General features: G+C 40.7%; 1 protein-coding gene across 2 annotated transcripts in view; it reads left to right on the top strand.

The window, feature by feature from the left end:
* urb1 (URB1 ribosome biogenesis homolog) overlaps positions 1 to 24,652 on the top strand; it is a 91,396-nt gene that overhangs the window by 38,853 nt on the left and 27,891 nt on the right. For both annotated transcript variants that reach the window (XM_062458236.1, XM_062458237.1), the window contains exons 25-28: positions 12,964 to 13,019; positions 13,379 to 13,569; positions 13,688 to 13,798; positions 14,186 to 14,249. In XM_062458236.1, coding sequence (XP_062314220.1) covers positions 12,964 to 13,019; positions 13,379 to 13,569; positions 13,688 to 13,798; positions 14,186 to 14,249 — 422 coding nt within the window. The remainder of the gene's footprint in view (positions 1 to 12,963; positions 13,020 to 13,378; positions 13,570 to 13,687; positions 13,799 to 14,185; positions 14,250 to 24,652) is intronic.

The raw sequence follows: 24,652 nt of genomic DNA on the forward strand, positions 1-24,652 counted from the left end.
AATTAAGAAGAAATGGTCCGATGTAAAACTCGAAATTAAGAAACGTGTAGTGGCGCATCGTAATAGCGTGGCATAGGGTTAGCTTGACATGCATTCCCTGAGTGATTTTGTCGTTCGTTTGACACCCTTAAGTTTAACATGTTATTAAGTGGTGGTGGATTAAACAGTTAATAGCATTTTCCCTTTGGGTTTTGGCATTTTGATGTGAATCATCCACATTAATGATCAACCTTTTATTTTTATGTTTTTTGAATAGTCAGTCATAGCCGTATGACAGTAACTGTAGTGGAAACTTTATTTTTTAATGTTTGGTGAGTTTCGGCACTTTTCAGTTAGAATTCGCCACGTTACAGAGCCAGACAAGACGGCCCGCACATTCTCACGTCTGCTCAAAAGTTTCTGTGATGGCCCGCACATTCTCACATCAAGTACATTTTTATACATAACACCGTGTGCATGAAAACCAGCGTACGTAAGCTTTTCGTGCGTACGCAACGTTTATACATGAGGCCCCTGTGAAAAGAGGATTTAGTGACTCCTATCTGGCTAAATGGAAGTGCATCCACAGACCCAAAAGCTCATGAATCCTATGGAAACAAAGGCAAATGTGTGAGATGTACTGATGTGGAGCACAAATCATCCAAGAAGCAGTACTTCTCTTGAGTGGTTTTTATTCAGAAAAATAATCATTGGATTCAGGTCAAAAGTCTGACTTGAACTGGTTTCATCACTTAAGACACTAAAAGTCAGCAGCTTGGCATGGCCAGCATGCCAGCTGGGCATGCTGGAAAGGATTAAACATTTAGACTTTCATCAATGTACTTTAGTTGACTTAAAAAGTTGACTTTCATCAACTTTAAATAGGCTGACCGAGTGAACCAGCCTGACTAACGTAGGTCACTTTCTCAGGCAAATGACGAATGAAACAGGCTCGCTTTGAAAAATCCTAGATACTGGCTATCTTCAGCAGTCCTCCTTGGTGTTTTTGGAGTAGAATTGAGTGAAATACAAAAACAATTACACACTGCCAGTGAGCGAGCCGAGTCTGACTCTGAGGCTAACGTCAAAACAATGCACCGGCGGACGCAGTCCCACTCAAATTGCAAGTTTTCCACAAATCATTCATCATCATCAATCAATAGTTGGACCATCTGGCTAAAAGCACAATTCTCACATCTCTTGAAGGCTGCCCTGCTCGACTTTTTTTGGTGTAGAATTGACCGAACTGTAAAATGGTGAACTTATGTCATGAACATGATGCGACCAAGATATGGCTGCCGCCTAAGACTATGCGGTCTACCTGGCGTCCGAACTCACTCAAATTACAAAGACTTTCACAACCCAAATCAAAATTCTCAGCCGGGGAATCGCTTTGTCTCCTAAAGGCTGCCCTCCTCAACCTTTTTTGGTGAAGAATTCGCCAAGATTGAAAATGACTCACTAATTATAAACAGAGGAAAAAAACTATCTACTTTTCGAGTTCGGTTTTCTGTCACTTCAAACTCACGATCTAACTTAACGAACTTGGCTGCCTCCAACACGGCTATCAGGCGATTCCAGTTGAAAACAACAATGGCCAATGAAAAATAATTTATATTCGTAACGGCGAGCTGCGATTGGAAGCTAAATGAAACGGGAGCTAAAAACCAAGGAGTGAGGGTGGGGGCTTGATCAGCCCACAATTTCCAGAAAGGATGTGTGTGGGTCTCGCCAAGCTGTTCATGTGTCAAGGGGCAGGATGAGTCTGCCCGCGCTGTGGAGCAATTCAATTTAATTGGGTGTGCTTTGCCTTCGGCAAGGGCACAACCTTGCCGAAGGCAAGGTTTGTTCTCTCACATATATATTATTATTAGTGTGTTTGCTGCAAGCAAAAACACTATTGTTATTCTGCATACTTATTGTTGGAATGCTGCTTCAGCATTCCAAGTATTGTTCTTTGAATCTTTATTCAACTTATTATTATTTATCTTCTATTTCTTCCGTGGCACCTTTCAGCGCCTTCAAATCTTCAGCTATTAAAACCGTTCAGCTATCAAAAAATTCAGCAGTTTCAGGCCATGGGTGCTATGACTTTTCAGCTTTGTACCTCTTATGCTTGAATTAATATAAATCAATATTCATAATATTTTTAACATGGGTTTCCAATGGAGTTTTCTTTCAAATCCTCTCAAACTTCTTTAAACTTCTTCAACTTCCAAATCCTTCTTCTTCCTCAATCTTTCATTTAGTGCAAGGCAGCTGCAGAAACGCCACAAGCAAAGAGGCCAGGGTAATAACTATTTACTCATTTTACTTTGTGATGTGAAACACAATTGTGAAATGTAATGTACAATATTAGCTGATATTATTAAGGAAGTAGGCCCACATCTACTTTCAGAAACGGTAGTCTACTATTTCACTTTAGCATTATTATCATGACATTAGCCTCTGTTGCCCGGGCAACACATACTACAGTGGTCTATGATGCATCTGTTTTCAATCGTTAAAATAAACATTCCTCACAAATACATCATTGTAGGATTTATTATGACATTACATTACAAGTAAACGATTTGTTGGTGAAATTATCATTACCTGTGGTTTCAAAGCAGTGTTGCTCACTGCAACGCTGTAGCCTATGCGAAACACACTACAAAAACATCTACACAGCTGTTTAGGAAATCAAATGGCGACAGAACATGTTTGGCACTCCCCTTACTTAAATCAAAAGTCTTTCAATAGGTGAAACTATCTGACTTCTAACCTGAACTTCATTGCCACAGCCTAAACTTTGTCAATCTGTTCATGAAAATAATTAATTTCAGCCTAAACCGTACAACGGAACGTTAAATCGAATTCAACCAACGCAATCGCTGCCAAGACGAACACAGCAGTAGTCTACTGCAGTGGTTCTCAAAGTGGGGGTCGCAAGACAACGAGGGGGGGTCGCGAGATGATTTCCATAAATCAAGGAACATTGTAAAACAATTAGAAATAGCATATTTTAGCCCAAATTTTAACAAGTTAAAAATAGTAGTTAAATTAATGCATGCAAATAAAAAAGCCATCAGCCTTTTGATTTTCCATTCACTGTAAGTATGGCAAACCATCTGACATCCAAGCAGCAGGACGCATTAGTTGAACTGTCAAGCGACCGAACAAGACACTGGCTGAGTTTTGGATTTCAGTGGAGAGGGAATACCCATGGCCGTGGGAACTAGGGGCGATGAGGGTGCTGCAACACCCCTTGATAGCACGAGAATTTAAAATAATATGACTTGAAAATCCACCACTGCGGCACAGCCCCGCAGTAGCGGACTGGCCATCGGGAGCACCGGGAGAAGAATAACGATGGAAAACCAGGCTAAGAAACGTAAGGGTGGGGCTGAAAAATTAAGAGACAAAAATACATCACCTTCACTAGATTTCAATTGGTTTTACCAATTGAAAAAAAACTGTTTATTTTACACTAAAGCTCAAAAAATATTTTGCGCTCAAATAAAGGCCAAAAAATTTGGCTCGCGCACGCTATCTAACTCCCGAATTAGCATCACATCAAGCATTGCATGCATTAACAGGTTAGCTGTGGTGGCGTATACAGGGGCCGGTTCTGGTGGGCAGGTCTGGATCAGATCCAGCGCCTCTTTTTACTCCCACGTATACGTAAACCACCTCCGTGGATGCGGGGGTCGCAAGTCACTGGCACCATTATTTTAGGGGTCGTGGGCTGAAAAGTTTGAGAACCCCTGGTCTACTGTACTGTAGTAGTACAATGTACCGGGGAAGCTTCTACACACAGGGCTATATCGCATTTTGCGTTGTTGCTGACAATGATCGCTACCAGTGAACTTTTTATGAATGAGGGATTTTCCCCTTAATAAATGTCAAGCTTATTTAAGTTTTTGGGGGCATATTTTCAGTTAGCAGATGGTACTGTTTGAATCGCGATTCCATCTTCTACTGCCGGTAACGTCGTAGAATAATCTTCAAAGGGGGTTCTTTATTAATGAATGAATGCAATATGAGTAGGCTAAATGCCTGTAAATATCACGAGAAGGTAAAAACTTAAAAGGACGTTTAAGTCATAGAGATTAGGTCAATTTTTACACCGGTCTGCCAAAATTATTCGTTTTGATTCAGCTATGGGGCTGCCTCTTGCAGGGGAAATGAGAAGACATCTATTTCATTCTACACTTCACTCGTATTTTGAGTTGTAAATGAGCAGCAAAAAAAAGCTGCTTTTAAATCTATGTAATCTTTATAAATAATAAGTATGCATTTTTATATAAAATATACAGAAATATCAGTTGTAAAAATGTCATTAAAAAACAGATCCCTGTGCAAACGACGCAAACAAGCACACCCTACAATTTCCACAGAAATTGTACCCTCTCTAGTTCAATCATATTTTGACATATCAAGGTGAAATTGCGTATTGTACTTCAGAATGATGTCATCTTAAAGCCAATGAGGGTTGAAAAACCATCAGTCAAAATTATATTTGATATTGAGGAAATGTGTACATTGATATAAATACACCCCTTTCAGCCATTTTGTATTGAATTTCTTTTTAATTCCGAAACTATAGACAGACATGTATTCTACACATCTACCAAGTTTGAAGACAATTGGACTTACGAATCAGGAGGAGATCTGTTTTGTAGGTTTATCTACAAAACAGATTTTAAAAAATCTATCATGGCGGACCATATGGGTCCTTGAGGCTTTTTTGTTCCCCAAATAAGGCATGTATACCAATTTTCAGGCATTTTGGAGAAATGGGGCGCAAAGGAAATCACGTAGACTTTGGGCATGGCTTATAGCGCCACCTATGGGCATTTGTGGACCATTAGCGGTCAGGGAGTAGTGAGTGACCTGTTGTATCATTGGGCTAAATTTAAAAAAATCTGGTAAAGGACTTTTTGAGCTATTGAGCCATTTCACGGAGAAGAGGAAAAATAAGAGTACTAACAAAAACAATAGGTTTTCTCCTAGTGGAGGAACGCTAATAACTGATGTATTGAAAACTAAATGCACAGCCTTAAAGGGGATACATATTGCTACACACCAATCAACAAAGGTTTAAAAAATTATTAGTACACATACAAAATCAAATAGACAAATTTCAATTGATGTGATATACTGTATTTCTTCAATTAAATGATGCAGCATTTATTACACAATGATCATTAAATCGAGGGCGGCGTTTATTCGAGGGCGGTGTTTAATTAGTAAGAGAGATTTTGTGAATTGTAGCTGCGGTGCGGCCATAGACAAAGAATAGACAAGGAGGTCCAACACAAAGCCTAGTATAAAATTGACATTGTGTAGAAATCTGAAGCAGCATGCCGAAACTTCTTACACTTTAGCTTTCAAACAGAAAGCTGTGCAGAAAGCATTCACCAGCAGCAAAAGATCTGTAGCACGCGACTTGGGGTTGATGAAAGGCGAATTTGTGAGTGGTGAAGTCAGCTACCTCGCTATATTGTACATGTAATTGTCGCAATTACATTATTTATAATTTGTTTTCAACCAATGTCATAATTTAGAATTATATAATTGCATTCAGTATTATTAACCCGTTAAGGAGTAGCGTCGCACATGTGATCGTTCAAATGCGGGTCTCACAGCGTAACGTCGCACATGTGCGATTCTGAACATTCCAACCGACTATTTTCCGATATACAAAAACTATATGACAAACGCTATAGTATGGCTTCAAAATTTACAATTAGGAGGCTAACAAGTAACACTAGCAGGTAGTAGCATTGCTACGAGTATTATGCTAGGTAACGGAAGCTAACTAAAGCTAGCTAGCTTCCGTTTTGGAAAAATAACTCACTCTGGTGGAAGCGTCGGAAATATTTAGAACTCACGCATCTAAGGGTTTTAAGTGACTTTATTTAGTAAGAGTACAGTGCCTTTATTTTGAAGGCCTTGGAACGCTTGTGAGTGAGAGTCGACAAGCTAAAAGCAAGCGAAGCACGGACAATTTAATGCTCAGATAAAAGTTTAAGGTTGTTATAGCTGATGTTAGTGATCTAAGGAAACCTCTCTTCCCTTGTGTACAGCATGCAGCCAATGAGGTATGTTGTTGTGTGTCTGTGTTTTACTTTGGTGAACGTTATTTACATGCTGCGCATGTCATTGTATGTTCATATTAAGCTAATGTGGTCTTTATTTTCTCGTTACTGTGGGTTTAGTTTTCATGGTGGATTTGGAGAAGCTTCAAATAAACCTGTAGCAAGAAAGCCACTTGTGTCTGCCAGTGCTTCGAGGGAATTATAGTACACGTGATTTACTTGTGTAATAAATACTGTGTTTTAATTGAACCTGTTAAATAACCATTTTCTGTTGTTTTTTTGGTGCAGCGTTTAATTGAGGGCGGCTTTTAATACACAATGTCCATTTTTGGTGCAGGGTTTAGGCTATTTGAGTGCAGCGTTTATTTGAGGGCGGCGTTTAATCGGAGAAATATGGTAATTGGCCAAAATCTGATCTCAACAGATATATCGTATCAGAATGTAATACATAGATCCCAAAAATATTGTTGGGGTAAAGAAATGGTTGGAATTGCGGTTAATGAAAACGTAATTATTGTGGTTGACGATCTAGTCACTTCTACTAGAAGGTCCATAGTGCAAAGCATGTACTTTGTAAATACAAACACATGCAAAAAAAATGACATTGTATAGTATGTCTGAAGATCCTTGATGGATCTTCATGAAGAATGTCATTGCATCGTTAGAGTGAAAATAAGTGGAACATGACTGATACATAGCTAATTAACTGTCAAACTATATTTGTACACAACAACCCTTGACACTAGCTATTAGATGGTGAACATTAACACACAAGTTACTTAAGCAAACAAGTAAGTTGGATTAGAAGCTACTGTTAGATATGTGTCCATATCGAGGTCGAAAATGGTAACACGGGTGCTCCGATCAGGTTTATTGGGTCTGATCAACAATTGCTTGAAGCAGTATCGTCCGATACCGATAATGTGGTCCATTTAGAGGCAACTTAAACCATAGAAGCCTATGGTTGGCTATTGACAACAGCTTAGAGCTTAAAAAATATAGCTTTCCTTTTGTTTAAGTTACAGAACCAGAACAGTCTTTATAAATTGACTATAAAAACTAAAAAGTATAAAAACTGAGGCAAAATAGTCTAATATATATATATTATCTATATATCTTAATTGGGCATTTGAGCATTTCAAATGATTGCTCAGCCCTTACCGACACTAGTAAGCTGTCGCCATTTTAAAAACTGCGTGAGCTCTCCAACTTTTCAGGTTCAAAAATGCTTTTAAATTTAAATTCAATCAAATGCTTGTGCGACACGTATAAATCCACAATGTTTGTAGTAGAGTGACAGTTGAAAGGTATAGAGTTTGGTGATGCTGAATTGTCACAGACTTAAAGATCCTGTAAAGTGGAATTGAAAATTAGTTTTAAGTAGGGCTGCAACAACGCATCGATTAAATCGATTAAAATCGATTATTAAAAGCGTTGGCAACGAATTTCATTATCGATTTGTTGTGTCGCGCGATTATTACGCCACTCAATATGTCGCGGAGATGTTTGAGTATTTAAAAGAAAAGTTTAGTTGAGCATGGAGCGGAGGTAGAGGAAAGGCCATCGGAGAGATGTTGTTGAGTAACGTTGTTCTGAAACACATGGCGGAGGCAGAGAAATCAGTACGACCCAAGTCATCCAAGGTGTGGGAGCATTTCACACTAAATACATCGAAACAGTGTGTTAATTGACCGAGGTGAAGTTAGTTTCATATTCGACATTCGTCTCACATTCGGAAGACGCTACTTTGCAGCATCGCGTTAGGGACCGGGTGAAAACAACCCATACCATTTTGAAAAATGTAGACTTTTATAATATTTTTAGGAATATAAAACCTCAAACAGACACCAGAGTATCTTAACAATATCTGGTATACATCCACAGCCTTTACTTTTTCAATTAAGTTTCAAATAAAATGATAGAAAATCACTAATCTTTGAAAATAGCTTAATCCTCGCAAATCTTAACTTTTTTCAAAATTGTCAAAAAATCGTAAATATGAACCAGATTATTCTAATAAAGTCTGGCCTACTTCCACAACATTTCAATTTTCAATCAAATTTTTAACAAAACTCTTTTGTTTTAACTTTTTCAAAATTGTGTGCCTGTTTGTGCACATTCTGAAGATTTTTTGCACTGTGAATTTGCACTCTCCGTTCTGTTTTTGAATAAAGGGTTGGAAATTAATGCTTTTTTGTTTTTGTTTTTTAATCCAATTATCGATTAATCGAAAAAAGAATCGACAGATTAATCGATTATTAAAATAATCGTTACTTGCAGCCCTAGTTTTAAATTCACCACACCACAGAAGAATGTGTTATTAACTACCCATCCAAATTCGAATGAAAAAAAACAGACAAGTATGTTAAATTAGGCTTTGAAATCGTGAGAAAATCAGCACTCTTCTCTGCTTGAGACTGGGGGGGCGTGTTGCCTGAAGGAGCTGAAGCTCCGCCCCTCGCTGCCTACCTACGACCCAGATAATGGACGCTACGTCAAGCCGAACAAAACAGTATAGAATTAGAATGTATTTGTTCAATGAGTGAAACATACAGATGCATATAAATGAAATGTTCCCCTGAGCTGTAACACAGGAGTAAAAATGGACACCAGAGACAGAAGACAGTGAGCTCTCCAACTACTTCTAGCACATTAGCTACCATTTCACACCGAGTAGCCTAATATCAAGTTAGCGGTTTGCACTAACTCATAGCAGAGATACCTCTGGAAAAATTATCTAGTATAATTATAACAAGCACACAGAACTGAGTGATGAACTGCTGGCGGCGATGGATGGTCTAGGTGCGACCGGAGGAGGAATGGCCGGGAGGGCGATGCTCGGTACGGCTCCGCACTGCAAGAGAAGCCATGTGTCCCTGAACCCCGTTTGTCTCTGGTCCATGTTAAAACTATCCGCTGTGAAATGGTCACTGCAGAGGCGGCTGTTGGAGTTTATCCGAAGCTCGCCATCAGCTTGGCTCTTCACAAAATCAATCCACCTATTTTTCCTTTCCTCATCAATAGGGAAATTAAATAGCGTTGCAGCGCAGCTGAAGTTCTTGCACTGTTCTACAATCTAACTCCACATTTCAGTGCGACAAAGTTTTCGCGCTTTGCACATGCTTTCAGGAACTCATTTCACACGTATATAATGTACTGAGAAGCAAATCATGGAATTTGCTTCACAGGATCTTTAAAGAAGTTGGTATTTGCTCAAATTGTCTATAATCAAGTATCAAATTGAAATGTACAGATTTAGTTGGGGGGTTAACCTGTCCACACTAATATGGGAGTATTGTGGACACAGATTTTTTCTTTTTCATCCATGTTTAATTCTTCCTGTAACGTTTTGAATGATTTGATTAGGGTTCACCAACATGTTACAAATGTCACACTACACTGTGCAGGTTCACTGTACAGGGTTCGTATGGTCATGAAAAACCTGGAAAAGTCAAGGAATTTTAAAATGGTTATTTCCAGGCCTGGAAAAGTGCTTGAAAATTAAAATCCCAAAAGTTTTGGAGAAGTCATGGAAAGTTGTATAATCATATTTTCATGTTGTTCATTTACGCTGAGTTTTAAATAATTCACATGCTTTTAAAAGAAATACGCTCAAAATATAAGCAGGCATACACTCATACTAACTGAAAAGTTCAATGGCCATAGCAACAGTAACTCAGGGAAGCACGCGGGATAATTTAAAATGCCAGGAAAGTGTACATTTAATCATGCTTGGCTACGAATGGAAAAGTACATGTCATGGGTTACAACAGACAAAGACCCGGGACGAGCAAAATGTTGGTTGTGTGGTGGAAAAACATTCGACATTTCAAACATGGGAGAGGCGGCATTAACTAGCCATTCCAAAGGTAGCAAACATCAGAGCGCTGCTGCTAGCGAAGCTACAGCAACACCCATCACCGGCTTTATCACCACAGCGAGGTCAACTGCTACGCTGAGCAGCACGTCTCTCTCTCTGGCTACCAAGCAGGCGTCGATAACCAATGCTGTAACAAAAAGTCCTAACTGCGGAGGTAATGTGGGCACTGAAGGTGGCTAATTCTCATTATTCTTTTAAATCATCCGAAGATGCCAGCCTGCTCTTTCAACGAATGTTCCCCGATAGCCAGATTGCAACACAATTTGCTTGTGGCGAAAGCAAATGCGCATATCTCTGCTCGTTCGGGCTCGCTCCCCACTTCAAGAGTCTCACGTTGATCCAACGTGATGAAGCAAAGGGCCTATGTAATGCTATTTGACGAAAGCCTGAACCACTATTTACAGTCCAAACAGATGGATTTGCATGTGAGGCTATGGGATGGCACCGATGTGAAGAACAAATACATCGGCTCTGAGTTCATGGGCCATTCATCTGCCCTTGATGTCGTTGGGAAAATGACCAACCTGCTGTCAGAGATTGCAGTCAACAACCTTATCCAAATCTCTATGGACGGCCCGAATGTGAACTGGAAAGTGTTCGAAATACTCCAAAAGAGTGTGCAAAAGGATGTGGGAAAGTCGCTTTTCAACATTGGTTCGTGTGGGTTGCATATACTCCACAACGCATTCAGAGATGGATGCAAATCTACAGGTTGGGAAGTTGAACACGCACTCTCCAGAATTTACTGGCTGTTCCACAACTCCCCTGCTCGTCACAAAGATTTTGTGACGGCAACTGGTTGCAGCACCAACATGCTTCGATTTTGTAATCACCGATGGATCGAAAATGTCAACGAGTCAGAACGAGGAATGCTGCTCTGGCCGCACGTAAAAGCCTACATTGAGATGGTAGGAAAAGGTGAACTACCCAATCCAAAGGTGAAGTCATTTGAGGCTCTGAAGGACCGCTGTGCAGATCCTCTCTTCACCGTGAAAGTGGCAATCTTCAATAGCGTTGCAAGAGAAGTCACTCCATTCCTCACCGCCTACCAAACAAACAAACCCATGCTGTACCTGATCAAAATTAAAATGTTGAATATTTGAAATTAATCAATATTTTCATGTCAATATTTGAAGGGCTCATGGGACGATTTCTGAAGGAAAACACCCTGAGGGAGGCCATCTCCACACTGAAGCTCCTCCATGTTGCTTTTCAGGACAGCAGTCTGCACAAATATTCTTTCAAGATTGACATTGGATTTGCAGCAGAAACCACCCTAAACCAACTCAAGTCTTCCAAGAAGATTTCAGAGAGGCAGGTGCTGGAGATCAAGATGGACTGTAAGAATCTCTTGATCACTGACTGAAAAGCTGCTGAAAAAGGGTCCAGTGCATCACCAACTGGTGAGAAACATGCAGTGCCTTGACCCAAGACATATGGCTGTGTCCAAGGATCTGTGCGTGCCCCAAATGAGAAGAATGTCGCACACACTTGTTGAGGCCAAACATGTAGACGAGTCAGTGTGCGATGACATCCTCAGTTCAGTGAGTTTTGTGACTCAGCTGCTCTTCAGGCCAACTTCAGGGAGTTTGACCCCAAGACAGACCAGGTGGACACCCTCCTGTACGAGACAATGGGGTTGAAACCATCATTTTCCAGAGTGTGGGATATGGTGAAGGTACTGCTTGTCTTGTCTCATGGACAGGGCAGTGTTGAGCGTGGATTCTCAATCAACAAGGAAATGATCGTAGAGAATCAGAAGGAGATGTCCTGGGTGGCTCAGACGCTCATTGTCGACCATGTCAGGTCTGTTGGGGGCGTAAACAAGGTAGAGATCACCAAAGAACTGTTGCTTTCAGCTACAAGAGCCAGGCAGAAGTACCATGGGTACCTGGATGAAGAGAAAAGGAGAGGCAAGGAATTGACCTGAAGAGAAAGGCCAGATGAGCTGGATGACTTGAAAAAGAAGAGGGCAAGAATGGAGACTGATATTAGTGCACTTCAGAAATCAGCAGATGAATATGCTGAGAAAGCAGAAGCTACAAGCCAACTGACCTTCATCACCAAATCCAACAGCTTCCGCCGAACTGCAAAAGAGAAGGTATCTCTGCTGGAGATTGAAAAGCAGATAGATGCGAAGCTTACAGAAATGAAACGCTAAGCTGCCAAGTGACTGTTCAATTAAGGTCCCGAGGACAGTAAGAAAGCACTTTTTTTCTCTCATTACAACTTGGTCAGGTTGCCACCAGCTATTCTCTGTCACTAGCCTCTCAAGGGGACAGAAGTCTGTGTCAGTCAAACACAAAAAGAAAGCACTTGTTATGCAAATGTTGTTTTATAAACCTGTTTAACCCTTGTGTTATCTTCGGGTCATTCTGACCCTCAGTCGTTGTGACCCACCGTCGTATTGCGACAACTTTACCGCATACAAAAACAAAGTAAAGCAATTTTGTATTTTTGTAAGCATGCGTCAGACCCCCCACATTGCGAAGGTTAAAAGAAAATTATTTTTATTTGTTTTTGTATTGGGTAAAATTGGGTAAACACAACGATGGTTCGTTATGAACCTTTGGGTCATGTGACCCGAAGGCAGCACAAGGGTTAAATGTGATTTGTTTTTGTTGATTAATGGTCAAAGAGTTAGTTGCCAACTCAACATTTTGTTAAATTTTGCACTAAAAAAGAGAAAGCAATGTGTGCACTAGCTGGATGTTACTACATACTAAAGCTATTATTGATGTGTCAGTGTTATGAATGCCTGTCAACCAGAGTACATTTATAAATGTTTTTTCTTTTAATCAAACTATTGTCTCATTCATTTGTGTCATTTAAGGTATACTGTATGCTTTGGAATTCTCATTGTTTAAATACTACATTTGATCTCTTTAACGTATACACTGAGATTTCACAAGAAGTTTGGTCATGGAAATTTGGTTTAAAGTCATTGAAAAGTCATGGATATCCATTGGTCAAAATGTGTGGGAACCCTGACTGTAATGATTCATGAAAGTGTTTGTTCAGACTTTTGCAGATGTTGCAGCAATCGAATGGAATGGCTTTGTGAAGACTGGACTGAAGTGAGTTGATTATTCAGAAACCCAGTCCAGCTTTATAAGAATAAAGCGATAGCTCATCATTCATCTAGAATTTGTGAATGGACAAATTGAGAGAATCTAGGTTCAAAGTTCATGTTTGGTCTATAGAGCATCCCACTTCAGGGTGAATTGAAACATAATTGTTGCCAATTCTTCCAACCAAGACTGCATTCTAGGAATGCACTAACCCTGCACTAAAATGTACACTGTATAAGGCATTGTATGAACTTTTGTTTAGAAAAAGATGGTGTAGAGATATAAGTTAATGTATTAATTCTATAATTAATACATTAAACAATTAATTTGGTTAATTTACCTGAAATGCAGTTTCCTTTTTTCAGGTATCGATACACATGCCCTCTCTTTCTGAGAACTCTGAACAGCTTTCTGGACGTCATGTATGGTGGCAGGGATACCCTCACAGACCTGTTGCCCTTAGTTACTATGCACATGATGATCAGCAGCCACTCTCTGTTCCTATCCACCATGCTGGGTTCAGAAATGGACATCTGTGGAGACTGGCAGGCTAAAGGTGACAGGGCAACTACTACTACTACTTAATTTAAAATGTTCTCCCCTTAAAAAAACAAGGACAATTACTTTACTTTACACTATCAGATCATAACATTCAGTTGTATGTCTGGTTTCAGAAGCCTTAGTATCTCTCTTAGTAACCTTGGTGAAGAAGTGTCCTGCAGTCTGTAACCTCAACCACTATGTTGTGCTTTTGGGAGCATATGGAGGGACACTCTGCATTTCAGGTAAACATTTTCTTCTTAAAGGGATTGGATTGGATCTGGATAGTTTGATTTGCCAAGTTTTGTAGATACTGGCTGTGGAGATATCTACCTTCTCTCAAATATCATGGAACTAGGTTGGGCTTATCTGGTGCTCAAAACACCCCAAAAAATATATATTTGAAAACCTCAACAGCCATATCTGGCAAAACTTTGGCATACTTTGTGCAAATACAAATCAATAACATTTTACAGAAGAGGTTTACAGATGTGGAAAAGTGTCACCCTTTCATGAAAATGTTTTTATGACTTTACCTTTTTGATTGATAAAAAGCATTGAAGCAGACTTGAGGCAAGGCTGCATATCTCAAGATTATTTACAGTCTTAAATTATTTTGTTTCTGTTTGCAGATCAGAAACTTTTACTCCTTCTGCAAGAGTATGAACAAAATAACATCAGTATGATAGATTTCCAGTAAGTGTCATTTTTGTTGTAAACAATTAAGCCATGTTTCATTGAATGTCTGCCAACTGGTGGCTTTGTGAGAGGATACATGTTTTGAATGTCCACAATAACATCAGTACATTTCAAAGAGTAACACAAAACCTCTACCACAACCTTAAGTACTCGAGTTACAACTGCTTTTTGTTGTTTCTCATCCTCTGAGGTACATGCCTCTTAAATATGGCCAAAACTCTCAGTACTCATCCACAGCTGTAAGACAATTGGAGTTCAACACTAGAAGCAAATTGACACATGAGTCTACAGACAGGGACGTTGTTACTGACATGTATTGATCGCTAGATGGCGCTTGTTGCACGGAGCAATGGCACGGTCTTAAAACGAACAATCTGGCAATCTGTCATTTATTTCCGTTTTGTTAGTGAGTGATTATTTCATTTGAGCGTTTATTGGCTAAAGATAGTCAAGCACGTTGCGGGTTAGGCTAGACTGCAGTTTTTTCTAGTAGCCCGACATATCAAAACATTTTAGTCGGCTGGCAATATCGCGTTGTTGTCCCCAGTCAAAAGTATAAACATACAGGGACATCATAAACATTCAATGGTCTAATTAGATCCAGTTATACTGGCAAAACATGTAATGTTCTTAATTTGTCAGAACACAGTTCAAGTATTGCAAAAATTAGAGCGAATTGTTTGTTGATGCTTAGCCTATTCAATTTAACCACTTTCGGAATGACAAGACTCAGTGGATAATGTCAGAAATAATATCAAACTGGTTGAGAATGTGTATTTTGGTTTTATGTAGGCTATTGTATTACTGTAACATTGGGACTCCAGTTTCAAGTGTAGATGGCGGGTTACGCAAGGGCAGTAGCGCATGTAAAACGAGAGTTGCATTTGATAAATCAATAGGCGGCCTATCTACTACAACTAGCCTGACAGATCATTTAGAATAGCCTACGTTTTGTTCCCTTTACATCTACGGATAGGCTATAATTAAATGTGTTGGTCCGGATTAAGAGATTCAAGAGAACCGAACTACAAGTGTGAACACGACAGTCATAAACTCCACCAGCGATGAGCAGTAGCCTAATTAGAAACTAGCATAGAGTTTTAACCCAATTTCGTGTTGATGTACACAAGCCACAGTCCAATTTATTGTTCAGGGAGCAAACATTTGAGAGCAGGATAAACAGGACAGCAAGCAGAGATCGTAGCTTCTAGCTTGAAACTAATAGGCTTCACGTCTCTCATTTTTGCAATACTTGGACCGTGCCCTGTCAATAAATAAAGAACAATAACTGGATCTATCAGATTCTTGAATGTTTTTAGACAATTTCAATAGCTCCTTCTATAGACACACTGATCGCAAACTATAGTTTGAATATCCACTAATTCGCTTTACGTACATAGATAGGCAGTGAAGGCCTGAAATCCTGCAGCGCCCGCAAGGTCCCCTGCTCAAGAAAGCACATGTACAGTCCCGTCTGAAGTTTGTCAATGAACATCTGAATGATTCAGAGCAGAACTAGGTGAAAGTGTTGTGGTCAGATGAGGCCAAAATCAAGCTCTTTGGCATCAACTCAACTCGCCGTGTTTGGAGGAGGAATGCTGCCTATGACCCCAAGAACACCATCCACACCTTCAAACACGGAGGTGGAAACATTATGCTTTGGGGTTGTTTTACTGCTAAGGGGTCAGGACAACTTCACCGCATCAAAGGAATATGGACGGGGCCATGTACCGTCAAATCTTGGGTGAGAACCTCCTTCCCTCAGCCAGGGCATTGAAAATGGGTCGCGGATGGGTATTCCAGCACGACAATGACCCAAAACTAGGGCTGTCAAACGATTAAAGTATTTAATCACAACGACTTCCGGTTGTGATATGTAGAGAGAGGACGCACATGTGGGGGCTCCCAGTTTGCTTTTTGTTACTTTCCTTTTGCCAACAACGTGGAAACTCCGGCCACACGTGGTGCTACGAGCACTGCGGGAAAGCTGGCATCTTTTTCAGCTAACAATTCTCTGACATCGGCAATACCTCTTGCAGCTCCAGAGGTACCCGCGGTGGTTGGCATGGACCAATTGTCTGCAGAATTCGCCAAACAGAGAACCTCACTGAAGGAGGATGTCTCTTTCCTGATTCTAGAGGCTATTAAACCACTACAGTCCTCACTAGACTCCCTACAATCGACAATGAAGTCTCTCCAGGGCCGTCTCACCTCCGTTGAGTCTGTGGCTGGTGACAACTTTTAAAGATTAACGAAAGCAGAGTCTGCCATTAAAACGCTCCAAAACCAGTCACTTCTGGATCGGATTGACGACCTCAAGAATCGCTCGCAAAGAGCTAACCCGTATATTAAACATCCCTGAAGGCAGCGAGGATGGCAAAGATCCCGTGAAGTTCATGTCCGAGGCACTGATGCAGGCGATGGGTCCCGATGTCTTCCCTGCGCCGCCAGAATTGGAGAGGGCCCACCGGACCCCGACCTCCAGATCCCATCCCCCTGCACGTTCCTGGTCTGTTTCTCCAGATTTCAACAGAAAGAAGCTGCGTTGCGCTGGGCCAGGAATCATGAGCCCAAATACCAAGGTCCCACCATAAGGGTCTATCAAGATGTCAGCACAACGCTCGCTAAAAAGAGAGCTGCGTTTAACAGCGTCAAACAAGCCTTGTACCGGAGGAACGTCAGATTCCACCTGCTATGCCCGGCTATGCGTGATGTGCGGGGAAGACGTATTTACCTTCGATTCACCTGATGAAGCTCAGAAGTTTATCGGTCAGAAGTTCAGTAAGGAGTAAGACTGTAGCCATCGGTCTTAGGACCTGAGGAATGAATACTCACTGACGTTATTGCTGGACTAATCGATATTATACTGTACACAAGTACATACCTGGATCTCTTCTACTGTACAGACCACTTATGTTGCCTTTCAATACTTATGTTATGCACATTTTCATATGCTCGTTTGTTTTACAGTTATTGTATTGCTCGACCTTCTTATTTTTATTTTTTGATCCATGTCTGCCCGGGGGTGTTCAAAATAATTCCTTCGTTAATAATTCATTACACAGAACTTTATTATATTAAATAATATTAATCAAAAATGAATCACACGCCCAACCCAAAATACACACATTTAACACCCCATTCAAGTCCTATCTGCCAGAAACGAAAGAATAGAAATGAGTTCCCTTATCCTGAGACCTGCTTTCTTACCTGCCTGTTTCTACATCTGTTTGTCCACCTCACCTCATCGAATACGCTCCCTTAGCCGGAGACATTTGAAAACGCCGGGTTCGCGTAGTAGTGTGGACCATAGATGTATATAAACACTAGATGTCTTGGCGGGCATCTTGCGACAGTCAACTCGCTCACCCATAACATTGTGTTGAATCTACATGTACTTTTTAAATGACCATAACTTGCTCAATTTTAAACCGATTTTGAAACGGTTTGGTTTGTTATCAACGTCAGAGATGTCGTTATTCCACTGCATACTTCTATTCGATTTTTTTTTTTAATAACATAATTATTCATAAGTATGCAGTGGCATACCGACATCTCTGACGTTGATAACAAACCAAACCGTTTCAAAATCGGTTGAAAATTGAGAAAGTTATGGTCATTTAAAAAGTACATGTAGCATCAACACAATGTTATGGGTGAGCGAGTTGACTGTCGCAAGATGGCCGCCATGTGCGGACGTTCGACTCCATTGTCCGGCAACGCGGACGAGACATCTAGTTTTTATATGTATCTATGGTGTGGATGGGGTCCAGCTTTTCAGATACGATGACGTTCAGTTGCCATGGCACTGGGGATAGCTTGCGCTCTATACTATAGCTATAATGTCAAGACGAACATGGAAGGTGAAAGAAATATGCTGCTCCATCTCTATAATTTATTTACCAGTTTAGTTAGTGTACTTCAGGTACAAGTATTATCACTTAATAGATACGCGTTACTCCTACATAGAAGGCGGGCATTGTACTCGGTGTGCCTGAACGATAGGGGGACAAGGCAGAGAAGACAGTTTAAACCAAACATAGAGCGGCGCCGGCGATTCTGGGTGAGACCTCGCTGAACAGCTAGCTGGTGGGACCATTTTAAACTAGAGAGTACAATTTCTGGGGAAATTGTAGGGTGTGCTTGCTTGCGTCGGTTGCACAGGGGTCAGTTTTTTTATTAAATTTTTACAACTGATATTCCTGTGTATTTTATATAAAAATGCATACTTATTATTTATAAAGATTACATAGATTTAAAAGCATCTTTTTTTTTGCTGCTCATTTACAACTCAAAATACGAGTGAAGCGTAGAATGAAATAGATGTCTTCTCATTTCCCCTGCAAGAGGCAGCCTCATAGCTGAATCAAAACGAATAAATTTGGCAGTAAAAATTGACCTAATCTCTATGACTTTTAAGTTTTTCCTTTCTCGTGATATTTTCTGGCATTTAGCCTACTCATATTGCATTCATTCATTAATAAAGAACCCCCTTTGAAGACTATTCAACGACGTTACCGGCAGTAGAAGATGGAATCGCGATTCAAACAGTACCATCTGCTAACTGAAAATATGCCCCCAAAAACGTAAATAAGCTTGACATTTATTTAGTGGAAAATCGCTCATTTATAAAAAGCTCACTGGTAGCGATCATTGTCAGTAACAACGCACAATGCGATATAGCCCTGTGTGGAGAAGCTGCCCCGGTAAATTGTACTACTACGGTACAGTACTAGACTACTGCTGTGTTCGTCTTGGTAGCGATTGCGTTGGTTGAATTTGATTGAACGTTCGGTTGTACGGTTAAGGCTGAAATTAATTATTTTCATGAACAGATTGACAAAGTTTAGGCTGTGGCAATGAAGTTCAGGTTAGTAGTCAGATAGTTTCACCTATTGAAAGACTTTTGATTTAAGTAAGGGGAGTGCCGAACATGTTGTGTCGCCGTTTAACTTCCTAAACAGCTGTGGAGATGTTTTTGTTAGCTACTCACTCGTGTCTCGGGTAGGCTACAGCGTTGCAGTGAGATACACTGGTTTGAAACCACAGGTAATGGTAATTTCACCAACAAATCGTTTACTAATGTCATAATAAATCCTACAACGAAAATGTATTTGTGAGGAATGTTTATTTTAACGATTGAACACAGATGCATCATAGACCACTGTAGTATGTGTTGCCCGGGCAACAGAGGCTAATGTCATGATGCTAATACTTCAGTGAAATAGTAGACTACTGTTTCCGAAAGTAGATGTACTTCCTTAATAATATCAGCTTATATTGTACATTACACATCACAATTGTGTGTCATATCACAAAGTAAAATTTGTAAATAGTTATCACCCTGGCCTCTTTGCTTGTGGCGTTTCTGCAGCTGCCTTGCAGTAAAGCAGTTAGCTTAGCTATCTCCCAGAAGTTAACGAGCTGCTAAACTAATGTTCTGCTAGAGGTAGTCACGCGAGTTTTCGTGACGTTAGTGACGTAGTGACGTTAGTAACGTCAGTGACTGTGGCTAGCAAATTAGCCACCGTTAGCTTAACTTTTCGCCACAAAAACTTAACTTGAGCCTAAACCATGCAACGGAACGTAAATCAAAATACAAGCAACTCAATCGCTACCAAGACGAAACTTTTTACACCTAGGTTGTCTATGTAGGCCAAATATTGACGAAGATTTAGGGGGGCAAAAATAAATAATAATAATAAATATACATGTGAGAGAACAAAGGTTGTGCCCTTGCCGAAGGCAAAGCACACCCAATTATACAACACCAAATAGTATTGCCCGAGGAGTATGTAAACAGAGCAGCGTGATGGCTGGAGGGAGGGGCAGGAGTGGCGTAACCATGACAACGATTGTCATGTACCCGTGTTAGTGTGGACGGCAAACATTTGGAAAACGATATGAAAACGCTAGTGTGGACGGAGATCGTTTTCAATTCGAATACGGGTATTTGTATTTACCCGGGCTAGTGTGGACGGGGCCCTAGATGGACTAAGTTACTGCAGCAAAAGGGACAACATGTTTTCGATCGTTTCAAACAGACTGATATGAAGAAAAGATTGGCTATGTGGCTGCTTGTACTGTTTACTGCGTTTACTGTTTTGACATATTAGCCTAACAATAAATTAGGTAATCTGGCTTTCATAACTCAGTGCCTAGCCTCTTACTGACATCACCGCACGTCACTGGTTGTGGGGTATGTGAGTGGAAATACATCTAACATGCTAACGCATATAATGCATCTGGCGTGTGCTAAATGACTAAAAATATCCGACGCCATCACCCAGGTTTGCCAATCACTGGAACGAGACCAAAAAAAACTGTCCAACTTCCCTACCAGCCATTAAATACACATACAAATAGGGCCAAAAAAATCCCTGACGCAATCGGATTTTACATGTCATCTTCAATGTGCCCGTATTCACTCGTAGAGGAACCTGGTTTGTTTTGCTTTTCCCTCCGTTGTACCCAACTCGTACCGAACCGTGATGTCTGAACCGCGGTATGAACCGTACCGTGACTTCAGTGTACCGTTCCACCCCTAGTAGTAGTTGGCTAGCTCTACAATTTACCAGGACTAGGTCTGAATCTAGGAGAAAAACGGAGCTGGTATATGCAGGTAGCAACGCTAGTGCTAAATGACTATTTAGCTGGTCGGCTCCATGACGCCGGTAAGTAGGGCACGTGTGATTGCTCACCAAAAGAACAAAGAGGAACCCTAACCTTGTCTAGCAGATTAAGACATGTTCATAGGTACCTAGCGAAAAGTAACCTCAACTTTCCTAGACTTTTAGCTATGGTACTAATGCTGAGGGCTCACTGATATCGCTGTCTGTCTAGAACGGCGTATCTATGTGTCGTTGCTAACGTGTGCTGACGTTGTGACTGTGTCTGTATGTGAGAGACACGCGTGAGTGACCGAGAGATGGAGGGAGAGCAGGGAAAGGAAATGCAGCTGAACGAATACGCTGCATGTTTTAAATAGCGTAAACCAAATATTTTTAAGGAATAACGAAACGCAATATGTGGGTGCCGGTGTTGATTCTGTGACGCACCGCCACAAATTAGTCTGTGTGGGAAACACTGTTCCAACAAAAAGGATGACATTTCCCCTTCTCTTTTGTGGGAAACATTAAAAGCGGTAATCAGGGGTGAGATTATATCTTATTCTGCTAGAACAAATAAAATTAAAAGTATAACACAAGGAGCTCATTAAAGCAATAGCTATGGTGGATTCTCAGTACTCCACCTCTCCCTCCCCTGAATTATATTTTTTTTAAGCTGGATCTCCAAACACAATACAATTCGTTTACATCAACTGAAAGGACAGAACGTCTCATATTAAAATCACGGGGGTATGTCTGAGCATGGCGACAAAGCTGGACGGCTATTAGCACACCAACTTAAGTGCCGCTCTGTGTCTCGACAGATCCCACAGATACGGAAAGATGATGGTGAACTAACTATTGATCCAGAAGAAATTGGCGAAACATTCACCTCATTTTATTAAAATCTATATACGTCAGAGGTACCGAATGATAGCTCTGACATGGAACATTTTTTCAATGGTCTCCAAGCTCCTTCTATCAAAACAAGACATAGGACTGAGACTGAGCTTCCACTAAAATGTATAGAAATCGTTGATGCGATTAAGGCAATGCAGAATGGCAAGACGCCTGGCCCTGATGGGTACCCTATAGAGTTCTATAAAAAGTTCTCTGGTAAATTATCTGCAATTTTACTTGATATGTTTAATGACTCTGTGTCCCATGGATTCCTTCCGCAGACACAAGCATCAATTACCCTTTTGCTTAAGCCAGGTAAAGATGACACAGAATGAAGCTCATATCGACCTATCTCCCTCCTCAATTGTGACGTGAAGATTTTGGCCAAGGCCCTTTCCTTACGCTTAGAAGCCACAATGCCTGACGTGGTCTCTGCTGACCAGACTGGTTTTATTTTGGGGCGTCATTCATTTACAAATATCCACCGGCTATTAAATATTATTCACTCTCCTGCGCCCAGTGCGATCCCCGAGGTGGTTATCGCGCTTGACGCAGAGAAAGCCTTCGATAGGGTAGAATGGAAATATTTATTTACATGCTTAAAGAAATGTGGGTAAGGTCCTAATTTCATGTCATGGATTACCCTCTTATATACCTCACCCAAAGCCTCAGTAATTACAAATGGTAAGCGCGCTCAGTATTTTCAGCTGTCAAGAGGCACCCGCCAGGGCTGTCCTATAAGCCCACTACTATTTGCCCTGGCCATAGAGCCCCTGTCCATTACACTCAAATCATTACCCTCGTTAAGTGGAATCCATATGGGAGGGGAAGAGCATAGAGTATCTCTGTACGCAGATGATTTATTAATGTATGTATCAGACCCTGTTTCAAGCGCCCCCCATGTGATCCGTGATTTGAGGAGGTTTGGTGCTTTTTCTGGGTACAAACTGAATTTTAGCCAAAGTGAATGACCTTTGTCTTCAAATACAAGACAATGCTCTACCGTTCCATGTGTCTAAAAATGGCTTTAGATATTTGGGCATTAACATTACAAGGGACATGCTGCTATTTGAGAAAGTCAAGTCAGACCTGAAGAAATGGAAGACACTTTACCTATCGTTAGCAGGGAAAGTGAACTGTATATAAATGAATGTGCTCCCCAAATTTCTCTCTTTCAGTGTATTCCACTTTATCTCCCTAAACCGTTCTTCAAATCTATTGATAAGATCTTCACTTCATTTATATGGGACGGGAAGAAACCTAGAATAAAGCTAGAACTGTTACAGAGGCCTAGACTGCAAGGTGGCCTAGCTCTTCCAAATCTTTGTCATTACTATTGGGCCTCAAATGTTCAAAAAATCATGCACTGGCTCCACGCTCCTGTGTTGTAAATCATTTTGTAAGTTCCCTTGTATAGTGAAATAAGTGAAGTCCTGACAAGTGAAAAATAAGACTAAGTCCCAAAGTTGAAAATGATTCTAAGTCCAAAACAGATGCACTGGAACTCACAAAGGTTTATTCAGACACAGGGTGACAAAATTATCCAAGTGAGTAAGCTCCCAAGAGCAGGCTGCCCGTTTCTCTCCGGACAATCCCTTATATAATTTTCTTCCTATTATTTGTACAGTACAGTTGGTCACAGATGCATTATACACCCTCTCATTATTGGTCCCTTGTCCTGGGGTGGCAGATTACAGGGAGGTTTTTGTTTATTTTTTATAAAACGACAATTTTCCCAATTTACGGCTAGTGGTACTGGCCCTGAACTCTACAGCTGTAGACAAGTGTGTGGGTGCAGGGTCTTAAACGTGCAACTTGATTTATAGCTGGGGGCCTCTGGCTTGTAAAAGTGGAAGCATATCTACAGGTGGTCTTTTCCCGCATTCCTCAGCCCCTAATATCCAGATCTTTACACTTTGGGCTTAATATCTTCTACTGGTTTGTAGTATTAATAATAATCAGTCAACAGCTTAACATAGGGTTTCCAGTAATATAGAATATACTAAAAAGATGAGTTTCATTTTAAATCAGATAAACCATTAATCATAACCTATCTTCTTAATTTCAACAATGTGATGTCACCTGATACAGACTGGTTCCATTTTGAAGCCGCATCTTCTCTTGGAGCCCTGGTCACCTCCAGCCTTCCCATCTCTGCCTCTCAATACACCAACAATCCAGTAATCATCAATACCCTCAAAATATGGTTTCAACTTAGACGTAGCTTCGGGTTTAATAATGTTCTCCATTTAAGTCCCATGCACAACAATCATCTTTTCCTTCCAGCTAGATTGGACTCTGACTTTACTCTCTGGCAAAGGCAAGGCCTTTTTACATTTAAAGATATGTATATAAACAGTATTTTCCCTCCCTCGGTCTAGCCTGTTTCGATACTTCCAAGTCCGCCGCTTCCTTCAACATCAGGATCCCAACTTTCCACATTTACCATCACCTTCTGGTTTAGATGATCTGTTGGGGACTACCTTCAGCTTTAAAGGACTTATTTCAAGAATCAATACCTGTATATCTTCTTTTAGAAATACGACTCTTGCAAAGATCAAGGCAGACTGGGTGGATGAGCTGGGAGAGGACTTGGAAGGAGACATTTGGGACAGTGTTTTACTAGGAGTGAATGGCAGCACTTGTGCTAAATTAAACATAATACAGTTCAAGATCTTACATCGCACCCACTACTCCAAAGCCAGACTTGCTAAAATATACCCTAACAGAGATGCAAGCTGCGACAGGTGTCGACATACTCCTGCCAACTTAACCCATATGTTTTGGTCGTGCTCAGCCCTAGCATCCTATTGGTCTACAATCTTTAAGACATTGTCAGGGGCTCTTAATATTGATCTACAAGCCAACGCAGTAATGGCCATTTTTGGTACT

Source organism: Osmerus eperlanus, chromosome 4, assembly GCF_963692335.1.
Source record: "Osmerus eperlanus chromosome 4, fOsmEpe2.1, whole genome shotgun sequence".
In the NCBI taxonomy this organism is placed as follows: domain Eukaryota; kingdom Metazoa; phylum Chordata; class Actinopteri; order Osmeriformes; family Osmeridae; genus Osmerus; species Osmerus eperlanus.